This window comes from Salvelinus alpinus, chromosome 2 (genome assembly GCF_045679555.1).
Source record: "Salvelinus alpinus chromosome 2, SLU_Salpinus.1, whole genome shotgun sequence".
NCBI lineage: Eukaryota > Metazoa > Chordata > Actinopteri > Salmoniformes > Salmonidae > Salvelinus > Salvelinus alpinus.
In genome coordinates this window covers 100,024,167-100,049,234 of record NC_092087.1, presented here as the reverse complement: position 1 = coordinate 100,049,234, position 25,068 = coordinate 100,024,167, and the positions used below count along the sequence as shown (strand labels likewise).

General features: G+C 44.8%; 4 protein-coding genes across 9 annotated transcripts; all 4 read left to right on the top strand.

The window, feature by feature from the left end:
• Nucleotides 1-3,377: 3,377 nt before the first annotated feature.
• Nucleotides 3,378-7,632, top strand: LOC139545936 (oocyte zinc finger protein XlCOF6-like). The gene is made up of 4 exons (XM_071354209.1): nucleotides 3,378-3,947; nucleotides 4,242-4,425; nucleotides 4,739-5,854; nucleotides 6,100-7,632. Exons 1-4 carry the CDS (start codon nucleotides 3,546-3,548, stop codon nucleotides 6,972-6,974), a joined length of 2,577 nt encoding a protein of 858 aa, XP_071210310.1. The 5' UTR covers nucleotides 3,378-3,545; the 3' UTR covers nucleotides 6,975-7,632.
• A 3,091-nt stretch (nucleotides 7,633-10,723) lies between these two features.
• Nucleotides 10,724-12,138, top strand: LOC139541997 (zinc finger protein 300-like). Its single transcript, XM_071346974.1, has 3 exons — nucleotides 10,724-11,315; nucleotides 11,491-11,996; nucleotides 12,103-12,138. Exons 1-3 carry the CDS (start codon nucleotides 10,724-10,726, stop codon nucleotides 12,136-12,138), a joined length of 1,134 nt encoding a protein of 377 aa, XP_071203075.1.
• Nucleotides 12,124-18,409, top strand: LOC139546188 (zinc finger protein 567-like). Of its 6 annotated transcripts, none has more exons than XM_071354294.1 (4): nucleotides 12,124-12,617; nucleotides 15,570-15,777; nucleotides 16,074-16,907; nucleotides 17,179-18,409. In XM_071354294.1, exons 1-4 carry the CDS (start codon nucleotides 12,522-12,524, stop codon nucleotides 17,694-17,696), a joined length of 1,656 nt encoding a protein of 551 aa, XP_071210395.1. In that variant the 5' UTR covers nucleotides 12,124-12,521; the 3' UTR covers nucleotides 17,697-18,409. The 6 variants fall into 6 exon arrangements, with proteins under 6 accessions (XP_071210395.1, XP_071210440.1, XP_071210403.1 ...); XM_071354339.1 differs by having other exon boundaries at nucleotides 12,589-12,872; XM_071354302.1 differs by lacking the exon at nucleotides 12,124-12,617 and adding an exon at nucleotides 14,013-14,242.
• A 2,665-nt stretch (nucleotides 18,410-21,074) lies between these two features.
• LOC139541992 (putative zinc finger protein 286B) lies at nucleotides 21,075-24,768 on the top strand. Its single transcript, XM_071346959.1, has 4 exons — nucleotides 21,075-21,394; nucleotides 21,649-21,805; nucleotides 23,006-23,608; nucleotides 24,656-24,768. Exons 1-4 carry the CDS (start codon nucleotides 21,386-21,388, stop codon nucleotides 24,766-24,768), a joined length of 882 nt encoding a protein of 293 aa, XP_071203060.1. The 5' UTR covers nucleotides 21,075-21,385.
• Nucleotides 24,769-25,068: the final 300 nt, after the last annotated feature.

Here is a 25,068-nt window from a genome sequence, read left to right as displayed (position 1 = left end):
GTTTGTGACACGGTATACTACCCGTCAGCGGGGGCTATTTCTGTGTACAACACCAACGAGAAATCGAATATTTATTTATAGTCCGCTCGGACGCTATTTTAGCGTGTCCCGGTTCTTACTGCGTGTTATCTCGTATTTCACGCAGGATACGTTCAACCATGGGGTTATACTAGGTTATTTGTATGCGCGCGGCATAGTCTCAGACACTCCTGCTAGCGTTTCTGGTTGCCCCGACAACACACTCACAGGTGAGTCACACTCGCTAAATATCGTCAGCTCCTTCTAATACATCAGTCAGCTCCTTCTAATACATCAGTCAGCTCCTTCTAATACATCAGTCAGCTCCTTCTAATACATCAGTCAGCTCCTTCTAATACATCAGTCAGCTCCTTCTAATACATCAGTCAGCTCCTTCTAATACATCAGTCAGCTCCTTCTAATACATCAGTCAGCTCCTTCTAATACATCCGTCAGCTCCTTCTAATACATCCGTCAGCTCCTTCTAATACATCCGTCAGCTCCTTCTAATACATCAGTCAGCTCCTTCTAATACATCAGTCAGCTCCTTCTAATACATCAGTCAGCTCCTTCTAATACATCCGTCAGCTCCTTCTAATACATCCGTCAGCTCCTTCTAATACATCCGTCAGCTCCTTCTAATACATCCGTCAGCTCCTTCTAATACATCCGTCAGCTCCTTCTATTACATCAGTCAGCTCCTTCTAATACATCAGTCAGCTCCTTCTAATACATCAGTCAGCTCCTTCTAATACATCAGTCAGCTCCTTCTAATACATCAGTCAGCTCCTTCTAACACATCAGTCAGCTCCTTCTAATACATCAGTCAGCTCCTTCTAACACATCAGTCAGCTCCTTCTAATACATCAGTCAGCTCCTTCTAATACATCAGTCAGCTCCTTCTAATACATCAGTCAGCTCCTTCTAATACATCAGTCAGCTCCTTCTAACACATCAGTCAGCTCCTTCTATTACATCAGTCAGCTCCTTCTAACACATCAGTCAGCTCCTTCTAATACATCAGTCAGCTCCTTCTAATACATCAGTCAGCTCCTTCTAACACATCAGTCAGCTCCTTCTAATACATCAGTCAGCTCCTTCTAACACATCAGTCAGCTCCTTCTAATACATCAGTCAGCTCCTTCTAATACATCAACAACCCCAGAGAGAGAGAGAGATGCTGGTGGCTATGACACCGACATGCATTTCTGCCCAACGCATCACCAGGGGCACACTGTCTGCTCTGCAGAGGGTGGTGCGATCTGCCCAACGCATCACCGGGGGCACACTGTCTGCTCTGCAGAGGGTGGTGCGGTCTGCCCAACGCATCACCGGGGGCACACTGTCTGCTCTCCAGAGGGTGGTGCGTTCTGCCCAACGCATCACCGGGGGCACACTGTCTGCTCTGCAGAGGGTGGTGCGGTCTGCCCAACGCATCACCGGGGGCACACTGTCTGCTCTGCAGAGGGTGGTGCGGTCTGCCCAACGCATCACCGGGGGCACACTGTCTGCTCTCCAGAGGGTGGTGCGTTCTGCCCAACGCATCACCGGGGGCACACTGTCTGCTCTCCAGAGGGTGGTGCGGTCTGCCCAACGCATCACCGGGGGCAAACTACCTGCCCTCCAGGACACCTACAGCACCCGATGTCACAGGAAGGCCATAAAGATCATCAAGGACAACAACCACCCGAGCCACTGCCTGTTCACCCCGCTATCATCCAGAAGGCGAGGTCAGTACAGGTGCATCAAAGCAGGGACCGAGAGACTAAAAAACAGCTTCTATCTCAAGACCATCAGACTGTTGTGTATATATATAATATTTTATTTACCTTTATTTAACTAGACCAGTCAATTAAGAACAAATTCTTATTTACAATGATGGCCTACCCATCTTCCTCTACTTTCTTCACTGCCTCAACAGCTTCTGCACTACTCTGACTCTTGCCACCTCAACCTGCCTCTCTCACACCAGACACCTCCGATCCCCAGCAACATGAGCACCAAAACAAACACAATCCTCTGTCCAGTGCCTTTTATTTTGAACCTTTAGGTAACTAGGCAAGTCAGATAAGAACCAATTCTTATTTACAATGACGGCCTACCCCGGCCTACCCCGGCCAAACCCGGACGTCTCTGGGCTAATTGGGCTCCAGAGTGGTGCAGCGGTCTAAGACACCGCATCTCAGTGCAAGAGGCGTCACTACAGCCCCTGGTTCAAATCCACATTGTAAATAACAATTTGTTCTTAACTGACTTGCCTAGTTAATTAAAGGTTACATTCAAAAAATATTTTTTTAAGTAAATTGCGCACCGCCCTATGGGACTCCCAATAACGTCCGGGTGTGTTACAGCCTGGAATCGAACCAGGGACTGTAGTGACTCCTCTTGCACTGAGATGCAGTGCCTTAGACCGCTGCACCACTCGGGAGCCCAAACACAATCCTCACTCCTGCGCTGACTCTATTTGAAGGACCTGATCAAAGCCATTTATTAGGAAATAATTAGGTTCATGATATCATTAGTTACTGTATGCTATTGCAGATATTTATGTTTAATTAATTGACACAACACAGCACTACACAGCACAGCACTACACAGCTGTCAGAGCAGCTCACAGATCACTGCACATCACTGCACCTATACATATCCCATCTGTAAACAGCCCATCTATCTACCAACCTCATCCCCATACTGTATTTATTTATTTATCTTGCTCCTTTGCACCCCAGTATCTCTACTTGTACATTCATCTTCTGCACATCTACCGTTCCAGTGTTAATTGCTAAATTGTAATTACTTCGCCACAATGGCCTATTTATTGCCTTAACTCCCTTATCGTACCTCATTTGCACACACTGTATATAGACTTTCTGTTTTCTTTTGTTCTACTGTATTATTGACTGTATATTTTGTTTATTCCATGTGTAACTCTGTGTTATTGTATGTGTCGAATTGCTATGCTTTATCTTGGCCAGGTCGCAGTTGTAAATGAGAACTTGTTCTCAACTAGCCTTCCTGGTTAAATAAAGGTGAGATAAAAAAAATTTTTAAACATTATCTTTACTTTATTGAAGCTCCCTGATGGTGCTAAGAAACCTGATGACTGGCAGCAGTAGTATACCTACATCATGTGTAGACAGTCAGTGGGACCTTCTGCATAAGGTATTTGATTTAATAAATCATCATTGCAACAACTTGCATCTCTCAATTCAACAAACCGTTCAGTACCTATTCGGAAATTCTCCAGTTTTACGTCTTGTTTGTCTTCACACTCCAGTACAGTAGGTGGCGGTAATGCGCATTTTCAGTTGGTTTGCAAACATTACAAAAAAACAACAACATTACAGTAGAATCAAAAAGGTGAAGAAGAAAAAAGGAAGTAGCCGACGAGAAGCTAGCTAGAATGGTTAATATTTAGCTAGCTGCTTCAGTTCAGAATACTGTACTAACTAATTAACAATCTCTTTAACGGATTGTAGCTGTCTTGCCATTTGACTACATTTTTGTTGGTACGTGGGTAGGACAATATGAGTGGAGAGAGGGAAACGTTGTTGGATGGAATCGAACAGAGTTTGTGGAATTTAACCGAGAACAATTTACGTTACCTGTGTGAACGTTGTGGAATAGCTGGCCAAGATGGCTCCGACGTTAAAGGGAAGAATTATCGCTCGTTGCGTCGTAAAATAGAAGAATATTGTGAAAGTGATGATTTAATGAAATTAGAGGACCAGGGAATGTCTTGGTTACTCCAATTGCAAAACGACATCAAAACAATACAGCAAGATGCTAGCCTCAGCCAGTCAGCGCAAGTGGACACACTGGACGGCACCGAACCAAGCAGAACCAAGAACGAGGGGGGCGCTGAGAGGTTGACAGACCCAGCTCCAGAGAGACACATACCACCAGAACGGAGGGAGGACGTGAGTGACGTGAGTATTACATCCCAGTCACAGAGACTTCACAGTTACTTGTCAGATAATTATAGTAGATCGGAAACAGATACAGATTAGCTCAGCTTCAGCAGCCGAGAATCGCAGGCTATTTAGCCCGATCTAGGATAAGTTTAGCCTTTTCGGATCATAACGAATGAATTATGTAGATAGGGGGGTGGGACCTGATCGTAGATCAGCACCCATACTCTGAGACGCTTTATTAATATATAGGCCCAGATCCTTATCACTTTGTTAAGACTACACTGACACACTCTCTATGTTGTATCGTAGGACTCAGAAGACCCATCTAGACAGTCCCCAGCCAGTTCTTCAGAACCCCAACTCTCGGCGTCATCACCAGGTCCTGACAGGAACCATGGTGACCAGAGGTCAAAACTGGGTAGTCTGCGGATAGTTCTACAGAAAGTTGTTGTCGTCAAGGAGGAGGAAGACGACTGGGATTGTTGTGTTACAGGTAAGTGATTAGATGTGTTAAGATGAGATGTACTTTAATGTCCATTAACCTAGAGCACTTTGTGTTCGTTTTTGTGTTAGTGCTGGATTGAACGAAGGACCGCACAGTCTGTAGGTAATTAGGCAAGCCTAGGTGCAGGAGCCCATCTCCTGTTTCTGTAACAGAAGGCAGCTTGATGTACAAGCCTTGGGACAGAATGTACAAGTACACCCACTGGACAGGACACTATTTCCCCAGGACCTAATGAAGAATAACAACATGAGCTGGACTCACTTGCCTCTGTTCCTTATTCTCTCCCGTCTCTGTCCCACAGGTGAGAGTCCCAACCAACCATCTGCCAGTGAATATAGTCCCTCTTCATCGGAAGAACCAGAACATTCTGAATCCGAAGATCCAGAACATTCCGAATACGAAGATCCTGAACATTCCGAATCAGAAGAACCTGAACAACGACGAGTGAAACGCAAAACTAAGACTCACAGCTGCCTAGCGTGTGGGAGGAAGTTTGTCTCCTTGTACACACTAAGGAGACACCAGAACAGGACCCACACAGGAGAGGAGACGGAGAACAGGACACACACAGGAGAGGAGACGGAGAAGAGTAAAGGACAGAGTCCTGCTTCAGGAGAACCTGAACAACAGAAGAGGAAATGGGGAGTCAGGAAGACCCACTCTTGCCCCGAGTGTGGGAGACACTGCCCATCGTTATCAGCACTGAAGGTCCACCAGAGAATCCACACTGGAGAGAAGCCTTACCTCTGCTCTGAGTGTGGCAAGGGCTTCACTTATCAAAGTAGCTTGAGATTACACCAGAAGAAAGACTCAGCTGACAAGGTGACCTGCTGCTGTGGACAAGAGTTCTCCTCAAAGTGCGTTCTGGAGGTTCACTTGAAGACGGACACTGGAGCCAAGCCTTACACCTGCTGTGTGTGTGGCAAGGGGTTCGGTAAAAAAGAACGGCTAAAAGAACACCAGAGATCCCACACAGGAGAGATGCCTTACTCTTGCTCTTTCTGTGGCAAAGGTTACTACCAAAAACCGGCTTGGAAAGCCCACGAGCGAACACACACCGAGGAGAAGCCCCTGTGCTCTGTGTGCGGACGGACCTTCTCTAATAAGACTACATTAAAAGTCCACCAACGAACACACACAGGAGAGAAGCCTTTCCTCTGCTCTGAGTGTGGCAAGGGCTTCCTCAGTAAAGCATACCTGACGACCCACCAGCGATTCAACTGTTCTGGGGGAGAGGAACGACGGCGAGCAAAGAGATTTCACAAGTGTCCGGACTGTGGGAAGGAGTTCACACAAGCAAACAAACTGGAGAGACACATGAGAACACACACAGGAGAGAGGCCTTACCAGTGCTCTGTGTGTGGGATGAGGTTCAACCAGAAAGGGAATCTCAAAACGCATTTTAAAGTGCACACAGGTGAGTGTCCTCCTTTACCAATAATACATCCTGATGGACGACTAGCAAACTGTCAGTGATCAAAACCATGTTGTTTAAAACAACATGTAAACCATGACTTAGTATACTCATCCACACCTTAACAATAACATTGTTGCATGTTGCATTGGTTGAGTCCCAAACGACACCCTATTCATCTATAGTGCACTACTTTTGACCAGGGCCCATATGGGCTCACTGAGTGTCCGTGTGTCTTGTCTATACAGGAGGGGATCCCAGTTTAGTGGCTGACATGGAGACTCCCTCTGAACAACCTCGGGACAACAGACGTAAAGCTGGGAGACCACAACGCTGCCTCCATCAGCATGACGAGGAGGGAACATCCCACCACCTCCCGGCACCACAGAGAGAGGCAACATCCCACCACCTCCCGGCACCACAGAGGGAGGAAACATCCCAACACGTCCCGGCACCACAGAAGGAGGGAACATCCCACCACCTCCCGGCGCCACAGAGGGAGGGAACATCCCAGCACCTCCCGGCGCCACAGAAGGAGGGAACATCCCACCACCTCCCGGCGCCACAGAGGGAGGGAACATCCCAGCACCTCCCGGCGCCACAGAGGGAGGGAAGCCAACACCTCCCGGCACCACAGAGGGAGGAAACATCCCAACACCTCCCGGCACCACAGAAACCCACCATGTCCCCCAGGGGAGAAAAGCACTATCTCTGCCCTGAATGTGGCAAGACTTACACCCGGGAATACGACCTCCGAGTCCACCTCAGAACGCACACAGGAGAGAGACCGTACCAGTGTGACGAATGCGGAAAGACCTTTGTTCGGAAACAAGGGCTCCGTCAACACCGGCGGTCACATGCTCCCAAGCCCATGGGACCGACCCGTCAGTTAGGCAGGCCCGTCAGCATGGGTTCCAGTAGCAGAAGACCTCACCAATCACCCAGGATGGGAAGCTCTAAGCAGCAGTTGTCCAGGGTTGATAAACCCATGCCTCCGTGCTCTAGTGTAGAGAGAGCCCTGCCGTTCCATACAGTGGAGAGACCCATGCCTTTACATCGAGTGGAGAGACCCATGCCGTTACCAGACATGGAGAGAGAACACTGGCAGTACTGGCACCTTTAAACTCCATGGCTATGTCTGGCATCCTATTCCCTATATAGTGCACTACTTTTGACCAGGGCTCATGGGGTTCTGGACAAATGTAGTGCACTATATATGGAATAGGGTGCCATTTTGGACACACTATGTCTCTCGTGACTAAACAGAACTGTTCTTCTTGCTTCCGTGTGTGTGTGTGTGTGTGTGTGTGTGTGTGTGTGTGTGTGTGTGTGTGTGTGTGTGTGTGTGCGTGTGCATGTTGTTGCTTCCTCATCTATGATCAGTATAATAATCGTTACCACTGAGCAAGATAATCTTGCCAACTGTAGTTATAGTAACGTACATATTTTTAAATCAACAAAAATTAAGCGATTGCATTTTTGTCCATTCTAGTGTTTAAAAAAAATATCTTATGTTACTTATTGAAGCAGTAATGATTCAAAACAAATCCACAGTGACGAACATGTCATAATGCCAGTGTCAAACGTTGGCCCTTTTTGTATATGCCTTCTAACATTTTAATTTCATTGACAGTATAAGCAGAGATGGCTAAGTTGTAAGAGATGTCATCTGTTGTCTTCACACTTCAGCCCGGATGGTGGCGGTGTGTGTGTGTGTGTTGCTTCCTCATCTGTGATCAGTACAATAAAGTCTGCTGTATTGTGTAAGATAATCACTCCAACTGTAGTTGTCATCCTGTGCATATTTTAATCAACAAAAATCAAGTGTTTGTATTTTAGTCCTTGTGTTTTTTTTAATATCTTATGTTACTTATTGAAGCTGTCATGATACTAAGAAATCCACAGTGACTTGCATGTCATAATGCCATGGACCAATAAATTAACATTGGGAGGGGGAAAAATGTATTTCTCTCTTTATTACCTTCATCTATAAAAACATTTGACTTCAGAAACGGTCAGACAGCTACGTTGCAAGAGACTTGTACTCCATTGTCTTTGTTCTCCAGACCGAATAGGGGCGCTAAAGCACAAACAAAATACGACCTCATACCAGAAGTAGGAAGCCAAACTGAGTTGGACAGTTTACCGAACTTCACTTATAACACCTCATCGTTCAAAACACTTTTGCAGAAAAAATGTATGAAAGGAAGACCGCAGCTTTTGATTAAATAGCCTCAGGCGTTGGTATTTCCCAGCCTCCATCCAACGAGACTCGAGGTTACGACCAACAACATTGTCAGTCATCATTATACAGTTTAAACTAAACTAGCTTTCTAGTTAGTTAGCTCAGGGATTAATTCCCTATACTATGGACGAGGTAAGAATCTGAATGTGAGCTAGCCAAATCTCCTTTCTGCAATCTGCTCGGCGGTTGCTATACCAAATGTTGTGGCTAGCTAGCAAATCAAGTTGCTCAGTATTTTATAGACTACAGTGAATGGTAGCAACATCAGTAACGTTACTAGCTAACAATGTTGTAGCTCGCTGATATGATGTTTTCTATGAAGGTAACGTAGCTAGTTAACTGGCCAGCTAACTAGATGAATGACAATACAATCAACAGTAGCTGGTGTATTTTGTTTTGCATTGATTGAAATCAAATCAAATGTTATTGGTCATATACACATATTTAGCATATTTTATTGCGGGTGTAGCGAAATGCTTGTGTTCCTGGCTCCAACAGTGCATTAGTATCTAACAATACACAACAATACACAAATCTAAAAGTAAATTAATGGAATTAAGAAATATATAAACATTAAGACGAGCAATGTCGGAGTGGCATTGACTAAAATAAAGTAGAATAGAATACAGTATATACATAAGACTAAAGCAGTATGTAAACATTTTTAAAGTGACCAGTGTTCCATTATTAAAGTGGCCAGAGATTCCATGTCTATGTATATGGGGCAGCAGCCTCTAAGGTGCAGGGTTGAGTAACCGGGTGGAAGTCATCTAGTGATGGCTATTTAAAGGTCTCATGGCCTTGAGATAGAAGCTGTTTTTCAGCCTACCTGTCCAACTTTGATGCACCTGTACTGACCTCGCCTTCTGGATGATAGCAGGGTGAACAGGCTGTGGCTCGGGTGGTTGATTATCTTTATGGCCTTCCTGTGACATCGGGCGCTGTAAGTGTCCTGGAGAGCAGGCAGTGTGCCCCTGGTGACGCGTTGTCCAGACCACACCACCCTCTGGAGAGCCCTGCGGTTGCGGGCGGTGCCGTTGCCGTACCAGGCGGTGATACAGCTCGACAGGATGCTCTCAATTGTGCATCTGTAAAAGTTTGTTAGGGTCTTCGGGGGCCAAGACACATTTCTTCAGCCTCCTGAGGTTGAAGAGGTGCTGTTGTGCCTTCTTCACCACACTGTCTGTGTGGGTGGACCATTTCAGATTGTCAGGGATGTGTACGCCGAGGAACTTGAAGCTTTCCACCTTCTCCACTGATAAGTTCCTAAACCAGTTATAATTAGCTGGAAAGGTTTATTTCAAAGAGAAGTTGTCTTTTTCCAAAACAAGCAAACAAAACAATGGCCTTTCTATTTAGGATGGTGTCATATTGCTAAATCTACATATTAATAATGGAACTAGCTAGTGTGCTGTTAAAACTGCGCTGTCACTCTTCATCATATAGGATTCTGAAGACCCGTCCAGCCCGTCTCCATCCTGCTCCACTGAACCCCAACCCACTGTGTCCCCGGGTCCTGACAGGAACCATGGTGACCAGGAGGACACACCGCAGGGTCAGGAGAGGGTTACTGTGAGTCTGGACATCAACAGTGAAACACCAACATTTAATATCGTAGTCAAAGAAGAAGAAGACTGGGAACTAGATAATACAGGTGGGTAACTAGAGCCAGGCTAACTTGGGATGAGTCCCAAAGGGTATGCTATTCCCTTTATAGTGCACTACTGTAGACCAGAATGGTACCCTATTCCCTTTATAGTGCACTACTGTAGACCAGAATGGTACCCTATTCCCTTTATAGTGCACTACTGTAGACCAGAATGGTACCCTATTCCCTATATAGTCCACTACTGTTGACCAGAACCCTATGGCTATGGTCAAAATTAGTGCACTTTATAGGGTGCTGTCTTGGATAGCTTTGCCATAAATTCTACAACAGGAGAAGCACAGGAGATGTTGTAAAATAAGGGAGAAACCCAGTAGGTATGCATATGCACACTGAGTCTGACTCAATCTCACTGACTATATCTGTCCTGTCTCATCCCCACAGGAGAGAGTCCCAGCCATCACTCTGCAGGTGGGGAGAGACCCTCTACATCAGGAGAACCTGACTCAGTCTCATTGACTATATCTGTCCTGTCTCATCCCCACAGGAGAGATTCCCAGCCATCACTCTGCAGGCGGGGAGAGACCCTCTACATCAGGAGAACCTGACTCAGTCTCACTGACTATATCTGTCCTGTCTCATCCCCACAGGAGAGAGTCCCAGCCATCACTCTGCAGCCGGGGAGAGACCCTCTACATCAGGAGAACCTGAGCAACACCAGATGAAATGCAGAACGAGGCAGAAAAAGACCCACCCATGCCCAGATTGTGGGAAACACTGCCAGACATTATCGGCACTACAAATACACATGAGAACCCACACAGGAGAGAAGCCTTACGCTTGCTTTGTGTGTGAGAAAACGTTCATTATTAGACAAGCTTTGAAAACACACCAGCGAACACACACAGGAGAGAAGCCTTATACCTGCTCTGAGTGTGGGAAGGGTTTCGCTCATCAATGTAGTTTGAGATACCACCAAAAGAGGAATTCTGAACAGGTTAAAACAGACCCGAATGAGAAGATGACCTGCTGCTGTGGACAAGAGTTCTCCTCAAAGTGCGTTCTGGAGGTTCACTTGAAGACGGACACTGGAGCCAAGCCTTACACCTGCTGTGTGTGTGGCAAGAGGTTCAATAAAGAATCATTAAAAGAACACCAGAGATCCCACACAGGAGAGATGCCTTACTCTTGCTCTTTCTGTGGCAAGGGTTACTATCACAAACCGGCTTGGAAAGCCCACGAGCGAACACACACCGAGGAGAAGCCCCTGTGCTCTGTGTGCGGACGGACCTGCTCTAGTAAATATACGTTAAAAGTCCACGAGCGAACACACACAGGAGAGATGCCTTACCTCTGCTCTGAGTGTGGCAAGGGCTTCATCAGTAAAGGACTCCTGATGACCCACGAGCGATTCAACTGTTCTGGGGGAGAGGAACGACAGCGAGCAAAGAGATTTCACAAGTGTCCGGACTGTGGGAAGGAGTTCACACAAGCAAACAAACTGGAGAGACACATGAGAACACACACAGGAGAGAGGCCTTACCAGTGCTCTGTGTGTGGGATGAGGTTCAACCAGAAAGGAAATCTCAAAACGCATTTTAAAGTGCACACAGGTGAGTGTCCTCCTTTACCAATAATACATCCTGATGGACTACTAGCAAACTGTCAGTGATCAAAACCATGTTGTTTAAAACAACATGTAAACCATGACTTAGTATACTCATCCACACCTTAACAATAACATTGTTGCATTGTGTCTGTCTCTCCGTCCGTTTGTCTGTCATGCAGGCAGGGATCCCAGTTTTCTGCCTGACATGGACATGAGGACGACTTCTTCAGAAGCAGCGAAACAACCTCCGGACAACAGACATGATGTTGGGAAACCACAACGCTGCCTGAATCAGATTGGCAAGGAGGGAACCCACAATCTACCGGCACCACAAACCCACACCCATCCGGCACCACAAACCCACAACCATCCGGCAGCGCAGAGGGAGGGAAGCCACCACCTCCCGTCAGCACAGAGGGAGGAAACATCCCTCCACCTCCCGGCACCACAGAAACCCACCATGTCCCCCAGGGGAGAAAAACACTATCTCTGCCCTGAATGTGGCAAGACCTACACCCGGGAATACGACCTCCGAGTCCACCTCAGAACGCACACAGGAGAGAGACCGTACCAGTGCTATGACTGCGGGAAGGCCTACGTCCGGAAAAACAATCTCCAACAACACCGGCGGTCACATGCTCCCAAGCCCATGGGACCGACCCGCCATTTAGGCAGACCACCCAGGGTGGGCTCTAGTAGTGGAAGGTCTAACCAATCACCCAGGGTAGGAAGAGCTAAGCAAAAAATACATACATCAATGTAAATATGAGAGACTCATGCCCTTACCGCAGATGGAGAGAGGACACTGGCAGTACTGGCACCTTTAAACATGGGGCTGGGTCCATATCTTCATTCCAAATGGCACGCTATTCCCTATATAGTGCACTACTTTTGACCAGGGCCCATATGGGAACCTTAAGGGCTCTGCTGAAATGTAGTGCACTATATAGGGAATAGGGTGCTATTTTGGACACCCACAATGCCTCTTATGACTACAGAATCGTTCTTCTTTCTGGTGTGTGCTCATGTCTGTATGCACTCACGTATTTGTGTGTGTGTTGTTGTGATCAGTACAATAACAGTCCACTGTGTTGTGTAAGATAATCATACTATGTAATCCTGTGCATTTTATTTCATATATCTTATTTTACTTATTGAAGCTATCATGATACTAAGAAATTACTTGCATTTCATATAACGCCATGGTCCAATGAATGAACATTTGGGGGAAAAACGTCTCTCCTTTATTACCCTTATCCAGGACACGACACACCGACGTCACAGATGCGCGACTCTTTCGGCGGCAGTAAGAAAGCCATTCAACATAGCCTAGATTGACGTTCTTATTACTTCTAAACAAAATACACTTTTTGGGGTTCTTATAGGCTTACAATGATGTTTTCATTCTTTCGTGAACAGTCGCTAAGATTATATTTGGTTGTGATCTTTGCAAAATAACTATTTTGGATGTAGCAGTTGTTAGCTGGAATGCTAACGCTCATTGATTATGGCCTGTCGCAAAAGCTAGCCAAAAAGACATTTTACTGGTTGAAGTTTACGTGTTTAAGTATAATGCAGTTGATTTGTGATGACACAAACATTCTATTAAGCAGGACATTCATACGAGCCTTAAAATCCAAGTATAATCCAATAGTAGTGTGAAATGCACTCATAAGCAACATGTAAATAGAGGCTTTTTTGCTGGCATTCTATAAGAACTCCCCCTTGTTCTTCCACCAACTTGCGGGGAATGTTTGCAAACAGAAAGGGGTCTATAAAACATTTGATTTCAGAAGCGGTCAGATAGCTACAGGTAACTGCCAGAATAAAGGAAACGGGTTTCAGCCAGGGCTCTCCAACCTTGTTCCTGGAGAGCAACCCTCCTATACGTTTCGCTCCAACCCCAGTTGTAACGAACCAGATTCAGCTCATCAATCAGCTAATTATTAGAATCAGCTCATCAACCAGCTAATTATTAGAATCAGCTCATCAACCAGCTAATTATTAGAATCAGCTCATCAACCAGCTAATTATTAGAATCAGGTGCGCTACATGAAGGTTGTAGCAAAAACCTACAGGACGGAACAGTGTTGGAGAGGCCTGCTTTAAAGCTACAGGATGGAACAGTGTTGGAGGCCTGCTTTAAACCTACAGGACGGAACAGTGTTGGAGAGGCCTGCTTTAAACCTACAGGATGGAACAGTGTTGGAGAGGCCTGCTTTAAACCTACAGGATGGAACAGTGTTGGAGAGGCCTGCTTTAAACCTACAGGATGGAACAGTGTTGGAGAGGCCTGCTTTAAACCTACAGGATGGTATCTCCCCAGGAACAGTGTTGGAGAGCCCTGGTGTAAACCTACAGGACGGTAGCTCCCCAGGAACAGTGTTGGAGAGCCCTGGTGTAAACCTACAGGACGGTAGCTCCCCAGGAACAGTGTTGGAGAGCCCTGTTTATAACCTACAGGACGGTAGCTCCCCAGGAACAGTGTTGGAGAGCCCTGGTTTAAACCTACAGGACGGAACAGTGTTGGAGAGGCCTGGTTTAAACCTACAGGACGGTAGCTCCCCAGGAACAGTGTTGGAGAGCCCTGGTTTAAACCTACAGGACGGTAGCTCCCCAGGAACAGTGTTGGAAAGCCCTGGTGTAAACCTACAGGACGGTAGCTCCCCAGGAACAGTGTTGGAGAGCCCTGGTTTAAACCTACAGGACGGTAGCTCCCCAGGAACAGTGTTGGAGAGCCCTGGTTTAAACCTACAGGACGGTAGCTCCCCAGGAACAGTGTTGGAGAGACCTGGTTTATAACCTACAGGATGGTAGCTCCCTAGGAACAGTGTTGGAGAGCCCTGTTTATAACCCACAGGAACAGTGTTGGAGAGCCCTGGTTTAGCGTGATCACTCAAATTGGCTTTAATGAGGGACGAGTGTTTCCAGGTATTTGTTGTTTTCCTTTAAATTAAGACAGAGATCCTTACTAAAGAGTGACCGTTATTCGTCAATCAAGTACACGGGTGGAGCGAAAACCTGCAGACACTAGGCCCTCCGCAGAATAAGTTTGACACGTGCTCTAAGGCAGCGTTTCCCAAAACCATGCCAGGAAAATGCATCCTATAACATAATTTGTATTACTCATTTACTCAAGAGTTTCACTCCAACACTCAGACATATTTTACAATATATTTGTGTTTAGTGAGTCTGCCAGATCAGAGGCAGTAGGAATGACTAGGGATGTTATCTTGATACATGCTGAATTTAACCATTTTCCTGTCCTGCTAGCATTCGAAATGTAATGAGTACTTTTGGGTGTCAGGGAAAATGTATGGAGTAAAAAAGTACATTATTTGGAGTAAAAAGTTGTCGAAAATGTAAAGTACAGATACCCCCCAAAACTACTTATGTAGTACTTCAAAGTATTTTGACTTAATTAAGTACGTTGCACCACTGCAAGAGATCTGTAATCTATTGCCTTTAACTTCCAGGCCGCATTTCGGCGCTAATGCACACTCAAAAGACAACCTAAACCGGAAGTACGAAGCCAAAGAGAGTTTGACAGTTTATTTACCAGTTTATTTAAATGTACATTGTAACGTTAGCATAGCTATTTGTAAAAAAGAATACAGTAACTTTCGATTAGATATTCTCAGGTGTTTGGTATTTCCCAGCCTACATCCAACGAGACGCGAGGTTACGACCAACAACATTGGCAGTCATCATAAATTAAAACTAAACTAGATTTATATCCAATTTATCCGTTAGCTAGCTAGCTCAGGGATTGATTTACAATGGAAGAGGTAGTAGTCTGAACGTGTGCTAGCCACATCACTTTTCTGCTCTGCAAACTGCTCGTGTGTTGCTATACCAAATGGTGCGGCTAGCTTGCAAGTCAAGTTGCTCAGTATTTTGTAGAGTACAACGCATGCTAGCAACAGCAGTACTAGCTAGCTACGTTGTTGTTGCTTGATGATGTGATTTTGTTTTCTAGTAGGTATCTAACGTTAGCTAACATAAGCTAACTGGCCAGCGCTAGCTAGCTAGGTGAAATGAAAATCCAATGAAAATGAGCTGCTGTAATTTGGTTTGCATTGATTGATCGTTTTTAAACCAGGTATATTTAGTTGGAACGGTTTCTTTACTGAGAAATGGTCATTTCTATAACAAGCAGAGACATTGCCTTGCTGTTAAGGATGGTGTCATATTGCTGAGTCCATCTTTCATAATGAAGCTTGTTGTGAAAACTGCGCTGTCACTCTTCATCATATAGGATTCTGAAGACCCGTCCAGCCCGTCTCCATCCTGCTCCACTGAACCCCAACCCACTGTGTCCCCGGGTCCTGACAGAAACCATGGTGATCAGAAAGACACACTGCAGGGTCAGGAGAGGGTTACTGTGAGTCTGGACATCAACAGTGAAACACCAACATTTAATATCGTAGTCAAAGAAGAAGAAGACTGGGAACTAGATAATACAGGTGGGTAGCTGGAGCCAGGCTCTTTATGGTCCATCGGGCTCTAATCAAAAGTGGTGCACTATATAGGGAATAGGGTGGCATGATTTGGGACTCAGTCTTGTATGTTGCCCTAAATATGAGAATGGGAGTAGCACGGGAGGTGGTGTAAAACAATGGAGAAACCCAGTAGGTATGTACAGTAAACTTAGACTCAGTCCCAGCCATCACTCTGCAGCCGGGGAGAGACCCTCTACATCAGGAGAACCTGAGTCTGACTCAGTCTCACTGACTATATCTGTCCTGTCTCATCCCCACAGGAGAGAGTCCCAGCCATCACTCTGCAGGCGGGGAGAGACCCTCTACATCAGGAGAACCTGAGCAACACCAGATGAAATGCAGAACGAGGCAGAAAAAGACCCACCCATGCCCAGATTGTGGGAAACACTGCCAGACATTATCGGCACTACAAATACACATGAGAACCCACACAGGAGAGAAGCCTTACCTCTGCTCTGAGTGTGGGAAGGGCTTCACTCATCAATGTAGTTTGACATACCACCACCAGAAGAAACATTCTGAACAGATTAAAACAGACCCGGATGACAAGATTGGCTGCTGTTGTGGACAAGAGTTCTCTTCAAAGAATGTTCTGGAGGTTCACTTGAAGACAAACGCTGGCGACAAGCCTTATGCCTGCTGTGTGTGTAAGAAGACTTTTACTCATAAAGCATTACTGAAAGTACACCAGCGATCCCACACAGGAGAGAAGCCTTTCTCTTGCTCTCTGTGTGAGAAGAGTTTTACTCAAAAAGGAAATTTGACAACACACGAGAAGTCGCACGCCGGACAGAAACATCCTTGCTCAGTCTGTGGAAAGAGTTTCACTCAGAAAGGCTATCTGAAGATTCATCAGCGGCTTCATTGTTCTGAAGGGGACTCGAGTTCCTCTGTATCAAGAGAACTTGAACACCGACAGAGGAGAGCTAAGGAGACTCACCGATGCCCAGACTGTGGGAAGGAGTTCCCTCAAACATATTACCTGGACAGACACATGAGAACACACACAGGAGAGAGGCCTTACCAGTGCTCTGTGTGTGGGATCAGTTTCACGCAGAAAGGAAATTTAAAAACGCATCAGAAAGTGCATACAGGTGAGAACACTTTATGCTGTCATTGATTTATTATTATTGATTAATCATGATTGATGACGACAGCCTACACTCCTAACAGCTTAACATGTTGCATGTAAAACATTAATGGAAGTAGTAGGACCCTGGTTTGCAAGCTACAAATAGTGTGTGGGCTACAGAGAGAGAGAAAAAACAAAGTGGAATTAAAACAAATAGGGCATTAAATGACATTAAAACTAGGAAATAGGATATCTGAAACAGCTCAGATTTGCACACTGTTTCTTTCCCACAGGAGATTATCCCAGCTCCTGGTCCACTGGTGAGGGGAGTCCCTGTACATCGGGAGAAGCTGAACAACACCAGGAGAACCACACGGCCGTCACATCTCACGGCTGCCTAGTGTGTGGCGAGGAATACTCAAACCTCCCAGAACTACACAAACACATGAGATCTCACTCGGGAGAAAAGTGTCTCATCTGCCCTGTGTGTGGCAAGACTTACTCCAGAGAATTTGACCTCAAAGTCCACCTCAGAACACATACAGGAGAGAAACCCCACGAGTGCATCGAATGCGGCAAGAGCTTTGTCCGTAAACAAGGGCTCCGGCAGCACCAGCGGACACATGATGCCAAGCCCATCGGACCGACCCGCCAGTTAGGCAGGCCAAAGCAGTTAACCACCATGGACAGGCCAAAGCAGTTAACCACCATGGACAGGCCAAAGCATTCATCCAGGGCTCAGATGTCCAAGAAAGTGCCTAAAATGGAGAGTGATACAGAGATGCAGGGCTGCCAGTACTATGACAATTAACCGCGACTCTGTCTCTTAGTAGGTAGAGTTCTTCTCGCTGAAGCTGTGTCTGTGTTGTCGCCATCTCTGATCAGTAAGATAATTATGCTAAATCTCACTCATCTCATCAATCAACATATTATGATCAACAGAAAGGGGGGGTAAAAGTGTCCCTTTTTTGGGGGGTCAATTTTTCATCAATGCTGTGATGGTGCTAAGAAATCAACAGTGACTTGTAGCCCACTTGTGAAATGGTCCTCACTGATAATAACCATGTCATGATTAATAAAGTAGCATTCTGGTTAGGACACCTGTTGTCTTTCCCTCCAGGCACAGCGTCCTTCTCGAGATAATTTAGAGTCCATTCATAATGCATGAGGTTAGCTAACGTCAGCTAGGTAGGTAACTAGTTGGCGCCATAGAGATCCTATTAAATTACAAGAGGGGCTATGCCATAAACCCTCAAAGTTCCATAGTGGAGCCAAAATGGCAGCCATCTTGGTCAGGGAGAAATACAAAACCAGTCTAATTGGTATGAACGGCAGTAGGTGATGCATTTCCTGCTTTTACTGATGCAGGAAAATAAAAGTAAGGCATGTGATTTATCAGAAATTGTGTCGTAAATTACATTCAACCTAAAATATTGGTCATATAATTAGAAATAATTGTTATACAGGTTTTATACAAATGTTCTGTATAAATAATCTCTAAAATATATGCAAACAGACCATAAATGTCTCCGGGTTTTTTTATTGGAAAGCTGTGACTGCTTTTATATCATACAATATTAGTACTTGTTGCATTTACAAGTTGTCTAGTTCATTTAAACAATTGATGTAATCATTCCTGTAAAACTGCCTGGCTAGCGAGCTAACACACGTGCAGTGCAGATAAATTCTTCACATTAGGTGAGATTCTACATGTTATTCTGTGTGTAACTCACAGAGATCCTATTCAATTAGATTAGGTGAGATTCTACATGTTATTCTGTGTGTAACTCACAGAGATCCTATTCAATTAGATTAGGTGAGATTCTACATGTTATTCTGTGTGTAACTCACAGAGATCCTATTCAATTAGATTAGGTGAGATTCTACATGTTATTCTGTGTGTAACTCACAGAGATCCTATTCAATTAGATTAGGTGAGATTCTACATGTTATTCTGTGTGTAACTCACAGAGATCCTATTCAATTAGATTAGGTGAGATTCTACATGTTATTCTGGGTGTAAGAACCTGTGACGGAAACCATGACTGCTAAACTGTAAGTCAGGGTTGGGGTCAATTTAAATTGAAGGCAGTCAATTCAGGAAGTGATTTGAATGTAAAATGGAAAAACATTTTATTTTTTATTATAGTCTTTTATTTTTCAACTTATTGAGAAGTCATTGAAAATAGATGGTTTTTCTTTCAATTATTGAATTGGAATGTCAGTTTACTTCCTGATTTGATTGAGTTAAACTCAAATTGACCCCAACCCAGGTGTAAGTGGTTTTGAGTGACTGAAAGTCTGGTTAATCACACTTAGTTTAGCACAGCTCAACATTACTAAAGTTACATTATGGAACACTTCAAGTCAAAGAAACAACTGTACCGGTACCCCCTGTATACAGCCTCGCTATTGTTATTTTACTGCTGCTCTTTAATTATTTGTTACTTTTATTTATTTTTGGGGGGTATTTTTTTCCTTAAAACTGCATTGTTGGTTAAGGGCTTGTAAAGTAAGCATTTCACTGTAAGGTCTACACCTGTAGTATTCGGGGCATGTGACAAATAACATTTGATTTGACACTGGCAGCACTACTATCTCTACCCTCTTTCAGAAATGTGCACTTGGTCACGACCTCTCATGCATTCAAAGCCATTGGATTGGTGCAGGCATGGCTAGAGGGAGTCTCCACCATATTCCTTTTACACCAATCCATTCCTTTAAATACATGAGGGGGAGTGTGCGAGTGCACAAGGGTAGAGAATCCAATTGTAACCACTGGCCTTTGACCGAGTACTCGTAAACTCACACAGAGTCTTTCATTCCTGCAGAAGAGCTTCCTGGTTTGTACCCTGTTGAGGAGAATCCCTCTACAATAAGATGACCTGCCCACCACTGGGAGGAGGTAAAGAGATCTCACCACTGTTCAACGTGTGGAGAAGAACTGCTCATATAAACTAAGGTTACACGAAGGTTAGTGAAGCCTCACTGTTGCTCTGTGTGTGGGAGGGGATTCACACAGAAAGGAAAGGTGAGAAGAACCGACCCCGAACAATGGAAAGACATTCCACATCTCACATTTTACGTAAGAATAATAATAATCTCACGCTGATTTAGGTTATTCTGAGACAGACTGTGAAATGTGTCAGTTTGATGTAAAAAGCTAACTAGATCTCAGCTTCAACCTCTTCCATGCAGGACTGAACCCCAGGTTGTGGTCTCCTGGTGAGGAGTCCCTCTACATCAGGAGAACTTGAACAGCACCAGGAGCACAACACAGCTAGGAAGACTCACCTACCAACTCCACAGATAGACATGAGAACTCATTAAGGAGAAAACCAGCCTCACCAATGCTCTGTTTGTGGGAAGCCATTCACTGAGAAAAGGACAATTAGAAGACCACTAGTTAGATAGAAGACCACTAGTTAGAAGACCACTAGTTAGGAGACCACTAGTTAGAAGACCACTAGTTAGTGCATATTAAAGAGAAGCCTTACCTCTTCCCTGACTGTGGGAAGAGATTTGTCCGTGGAAGCTACATTCAAATGGGCTTAGAAGTCACGAGAGAACTCACACTAGAGAAAGACCCTACAGCTGCCCTGTGTGTAGAAAGAGTTTCAAGCAACAAAATCAAGTACCAAAACATTTATAGACACACACTGCCCCATCTGTGGAAAAACGTATGGTTCAGAAGATTCTCTCAAAGACCACTTAAGAGTTTAGACAGGGGAGAGATCTTACCTTTGTGCTGAATTTTATTTCACCTTTATTTAACCAGGTAGGCCAGTTGAGAACAAGTTCTCATTTACAACTGCGACCTGGCCACTTAAATAATGTTTACATTATGTTTTACCCACTTTGTATGTATATACTGTATTCTAGCCAAGGCTAATGCTATATTACTACTACTATACACACCTTTTCTATTGATATGCTGTCTATACACACCTCAACATATATACATTGACATTCCAGACTCGGACATTGCTCGTTCTCATATTTCTTAATTTCCACATTTTTATTTTGGGTGTTTTGTACTGTTTGGTATTACTGCACGAGCAAGAAACATAAGCATGTCACTGCACCTGCGAAAACATCTGCAAAATATGTGCACGTGACCAATACAATTTGATTTTGATTTACTAAGGCGCACCAAGAAGACGACGTAAACCAAACACGGAAGTAGTAATGCAGCTAGCTGATGTTAACTAACCAGTTTATTTATCGCACTTCAAAGCATTGTAGCTAGTTCCATACAGCTAATATCACCAGATATAAGTTATGATACGGTTATGGTAACGTTAAGTATTATTCACTGGCTGGACTAGTTAACGTATGGAACTATGAAACGCGGAATTTTCCGCGTTTCATAGTTACAATACTAGCCAGTTGTAGCAGCGCGCTATCGTTAGCTAACATTTCTCCCTCACAGCACAGCAAGAGACTGGAATAACTCTGGCACAACAACATATTCTTTGATATATTTGAAGCGCATTCACAATGCATGAGGTGAGAAGACAAACTCTAACTTATTTGTTTGCTAACGTTAACTAGCTAGCTAAATTAGCTAACGCGTTAACGTTAGCTAAGCAACTTCACTTGTCAGAGTTGAATAAGTCGATAAGTTGTCAGGACGGTTAGCAAGTTCTCAAAATAATACGTTATCAACCCTAACTAGGCTAGTTGTTAGGACTGTAACAAAGCTTAATTTACATTCTTGATACAATGTGTGATGTGCTCTCTCACCTTGGCTTTTTTTATAGTTTGATGAACACCAACAGTCAAAATGGCGGAGTCCTGACTGTAACCATGGTGACCAGAGCAGCAGACTCCAGGGTCCCGAGATGGTCCAAAGTTTTAACATTGTATTCAAAGAGGAGCCAGAAGACGATCATGAACCTTGGGGTCAGAGAAATACTGGTGAGTGTGCAAATGCCTTTCAATAGTTGTCCCATGTAGCTGGACACTGGATAATCTGACAAAGACCAAGGTTTTTCGTCCCAAATGACAACCCTTTAGTGCAATACATTGATGCTGTATAGGGAACAGAGTGCCATTTGGAACGCATATCATCTTTGTGGACATTGCTTTTGTATCATCAAGAGCATTAAAGCTGTAGCAGCAACCAGTGAGCAGACAGAGATGGCTTTATTAGTTCATGCTGATAGTCCAATAAGATCCCACTTGAGAAAAAAGCTCCACCTTGTCCTCTGACAGGTCAGGTGGAATCATCCCCATACTGCTTCGACCAATCAGATCTCAACAAGTGTGTAGGGTCTATTTGGAACTGGGCCTCTAATGATGTTCCCACTGGAGCTAGACGGACCGGACTCTTCCTATATCTCCACAGTAGAGACAGGAGAGAGTTGCAGCCTTCATTCTGACAGTGAGGAGGTTCTACCTCAGGAGAACTTGAACAACAGGACACAAACAACAACAAACACAAATCCAAGAAGACACACGGCTGCAGAGAGTGTGGAAAGGAGTTCCCTACCTCATATAAACTACGCAGACACCAACAGATCCACCAAGGGGTGAAACCTTACCGATGTTCTGCATCCAGGAAGAACTTGAAGCTACACCTGGTAGTGCACACAGGAGAGAAACCTTACTCCTGCCCTGTCTGTGGCATGGGCTTGACTCAGCAGGAAAATATGACTGCCCACACTGTAGAGAGAGAGAGAGAGTGTAACGACACTGAGGAGGAAGAGGAAGAAGAGAAAAGGGAGGAAGAAGAGGAAGTAGGTGGATTGATACATTCTGAAGGAGATTTAGGTCATTGGGATTCTCTTCAGCTCGGTAAGTAGTGGTGAAAGGATGCCTTTAAAAACATAATAGATAGACCCCAAATGGTACCCTATTCCCTACATAGTGCACTACTATTGACTAGGGCCCATAGGGTACCCTATTCCCGACATAGTGCACTACTTTTGATTAGGGCCCATAGGGTACCCTATTCCCTACATAGTGCACTACTTTTGACAAGGGCACATAGGGTTCTGGTCAAAAGAAGTGCACTATAAAGGGAATAGGAAGTCATTTGGGATCAACTCAACCAATACTACCATAGTTATTGACCTATTTGCTCTATTAGTAGATCCTTATTATTTTCCTCCACAGGAATGCGTCCTGCCTCCAGCCACGGCAGTGAGGAGACTACCTCTACATCAGGAGAACCTGAGCAACACCAGGAGAACCACAACACAGCCTTGTCGTCTCACCAGTTGAATCATCAGAAAGCCCCGTCGTCTCACCAGGAGAACCACAACACAGCCACGACGTCTCCCTGGGAGAATCATCAGACAGCCCCGTCGTCTCACCGGGAGAATCATCAGACAGCCTTGTCGTCTCACCGGGAGAATCATCAGACAGCCCTGTCGTCTCACCAGGAGAACCACAACACAGCCTTGTCGTCTCACCAGTTGAATCATCAGACAGCCACGACGTCTCACCGGGAGAATCATCAGACAGCCCCATTGTCTCACCGCTGCTGTGCCTGTGGACAGGAGTTCCCTGGTGCCTATGACCTCATGCTACACCAGAGGACTCACTATATAAGGAACCGGGTGCCATGTGGGACACATACCATGACTGCACACCAGCAAACATCCGCTGTAAAGAGAGAGCGTGGTCACACCGAGGAGGAGGAGGAGGAGGAGGAAGGAGAGGAAGTTGGTGGATTTATTAAATGTGAAGAAGCAGCTACTTGGGATCCTCAACTCGGTAAGGGGCTGGGATATGATGCTATTAAAGAACACAAAGGTTAGTCCTAAATGGCACCCTATCCCCTACATAGTGCATTACTTTTGACCAGAGCCTGCATAGGGAAATGGGTGCCACTATACTATACTACCATAGGGGTTGGGTTAAATGCGGAAGACACATTTCAGTTGAAGGCATTCAGTTGTACAACCGACTAGGTATCCCCCTTTCCGCTTCCATAGTAATGCACCTACAGGTAACTGCTAAAAAAGAGGAAACATCAACATAAAGTGTTTTAATTGGCCGTTGGGCCACAAGCCAGAACATCTTTAATGTGCCTTGGCATGAATTCTACAAGGGTCTGCAACTCTCTTGGAGGTGGGCCACCATGAGCCAGAACATCTTTAATGTGCCTTGGCATGAATTCTACAAGGGTCTGCAACTCTCTTGGAGGGATGCGACACCATTCCATTCTTCTACGATAAATTCCATCATTTGGTGTGTTGTTGTTGTTGATGGTGGTGGGAAAACGCTGGCTCTGGCCTCGCTCCAGAATCTCCCATAAGTGTTCAATTGGGTTGAGATCTGGTGACTGAGACGGCCATGACATGTGGTTTACATCGTTTTCATGCTCATCAAACTATTCAGTGACCACTCGTGCCTAGTGGATGGGGGCGTTGTCATCCTGGAAGAGACCACTCCCATCTGGATAGAAATGATTCACCAAAGGTTGACGGTGATCAGTCAGAATGGCAGTGTATTGATTGGTGTTTATCTTGTCCTCTAAGGGGTTGATTGGACCTAACCCATGCCAGGAAAATGCACCTCCACAACATAACAGAGTAGCCGGAATACTAATTTACTCAAGTGTTTCCTTTATTTTGGCAGTTACCTGTAGGTCTAACAGAGCAGCCAGAATACTAATTGACTCAAGTGTTTCCTTTATTTTGGCAGTTACCTGTAGGTCTAATAGAGCAGCCAGAATACTAATTTACTCAAGTGTTTCCTTTATTTTGGCAGTTACCTCTATTTGCTCTATTACTAAATCCTTATTATTTTCCTCCACAGGAATGAGTCCTGCCTCCAGCCACGGCAGTGAGGAGACTACCTCTACATCAGGAGAACCTGAGCAACACCAGGAGAACCTGAGCAACACCTACTCATTCAAGGGTTTTTCTTAATTTTTTATTATTTTCTACATTGTAGAATAATAGTGAAGACATCAAAACTATGAAATAACACACATGGAATCATGTAGTAACCAAAAAAGTGTTAATTCTACTTGTTACCCATCCCGGATCCGCGATAGTTGTCATCAGCAACGCTGAATAGCATAGCGCCACAGTCAAATAATATTACTAGAAAATATTCATATTCATGAAATCACAAGTGCAATATTGCAAAACACAGCTTAGCCTTTTGTTAATCCACCTGTCGTCTCAGATTTTGAAATTATGCTTTACAGCGAAAGCAATACAAGC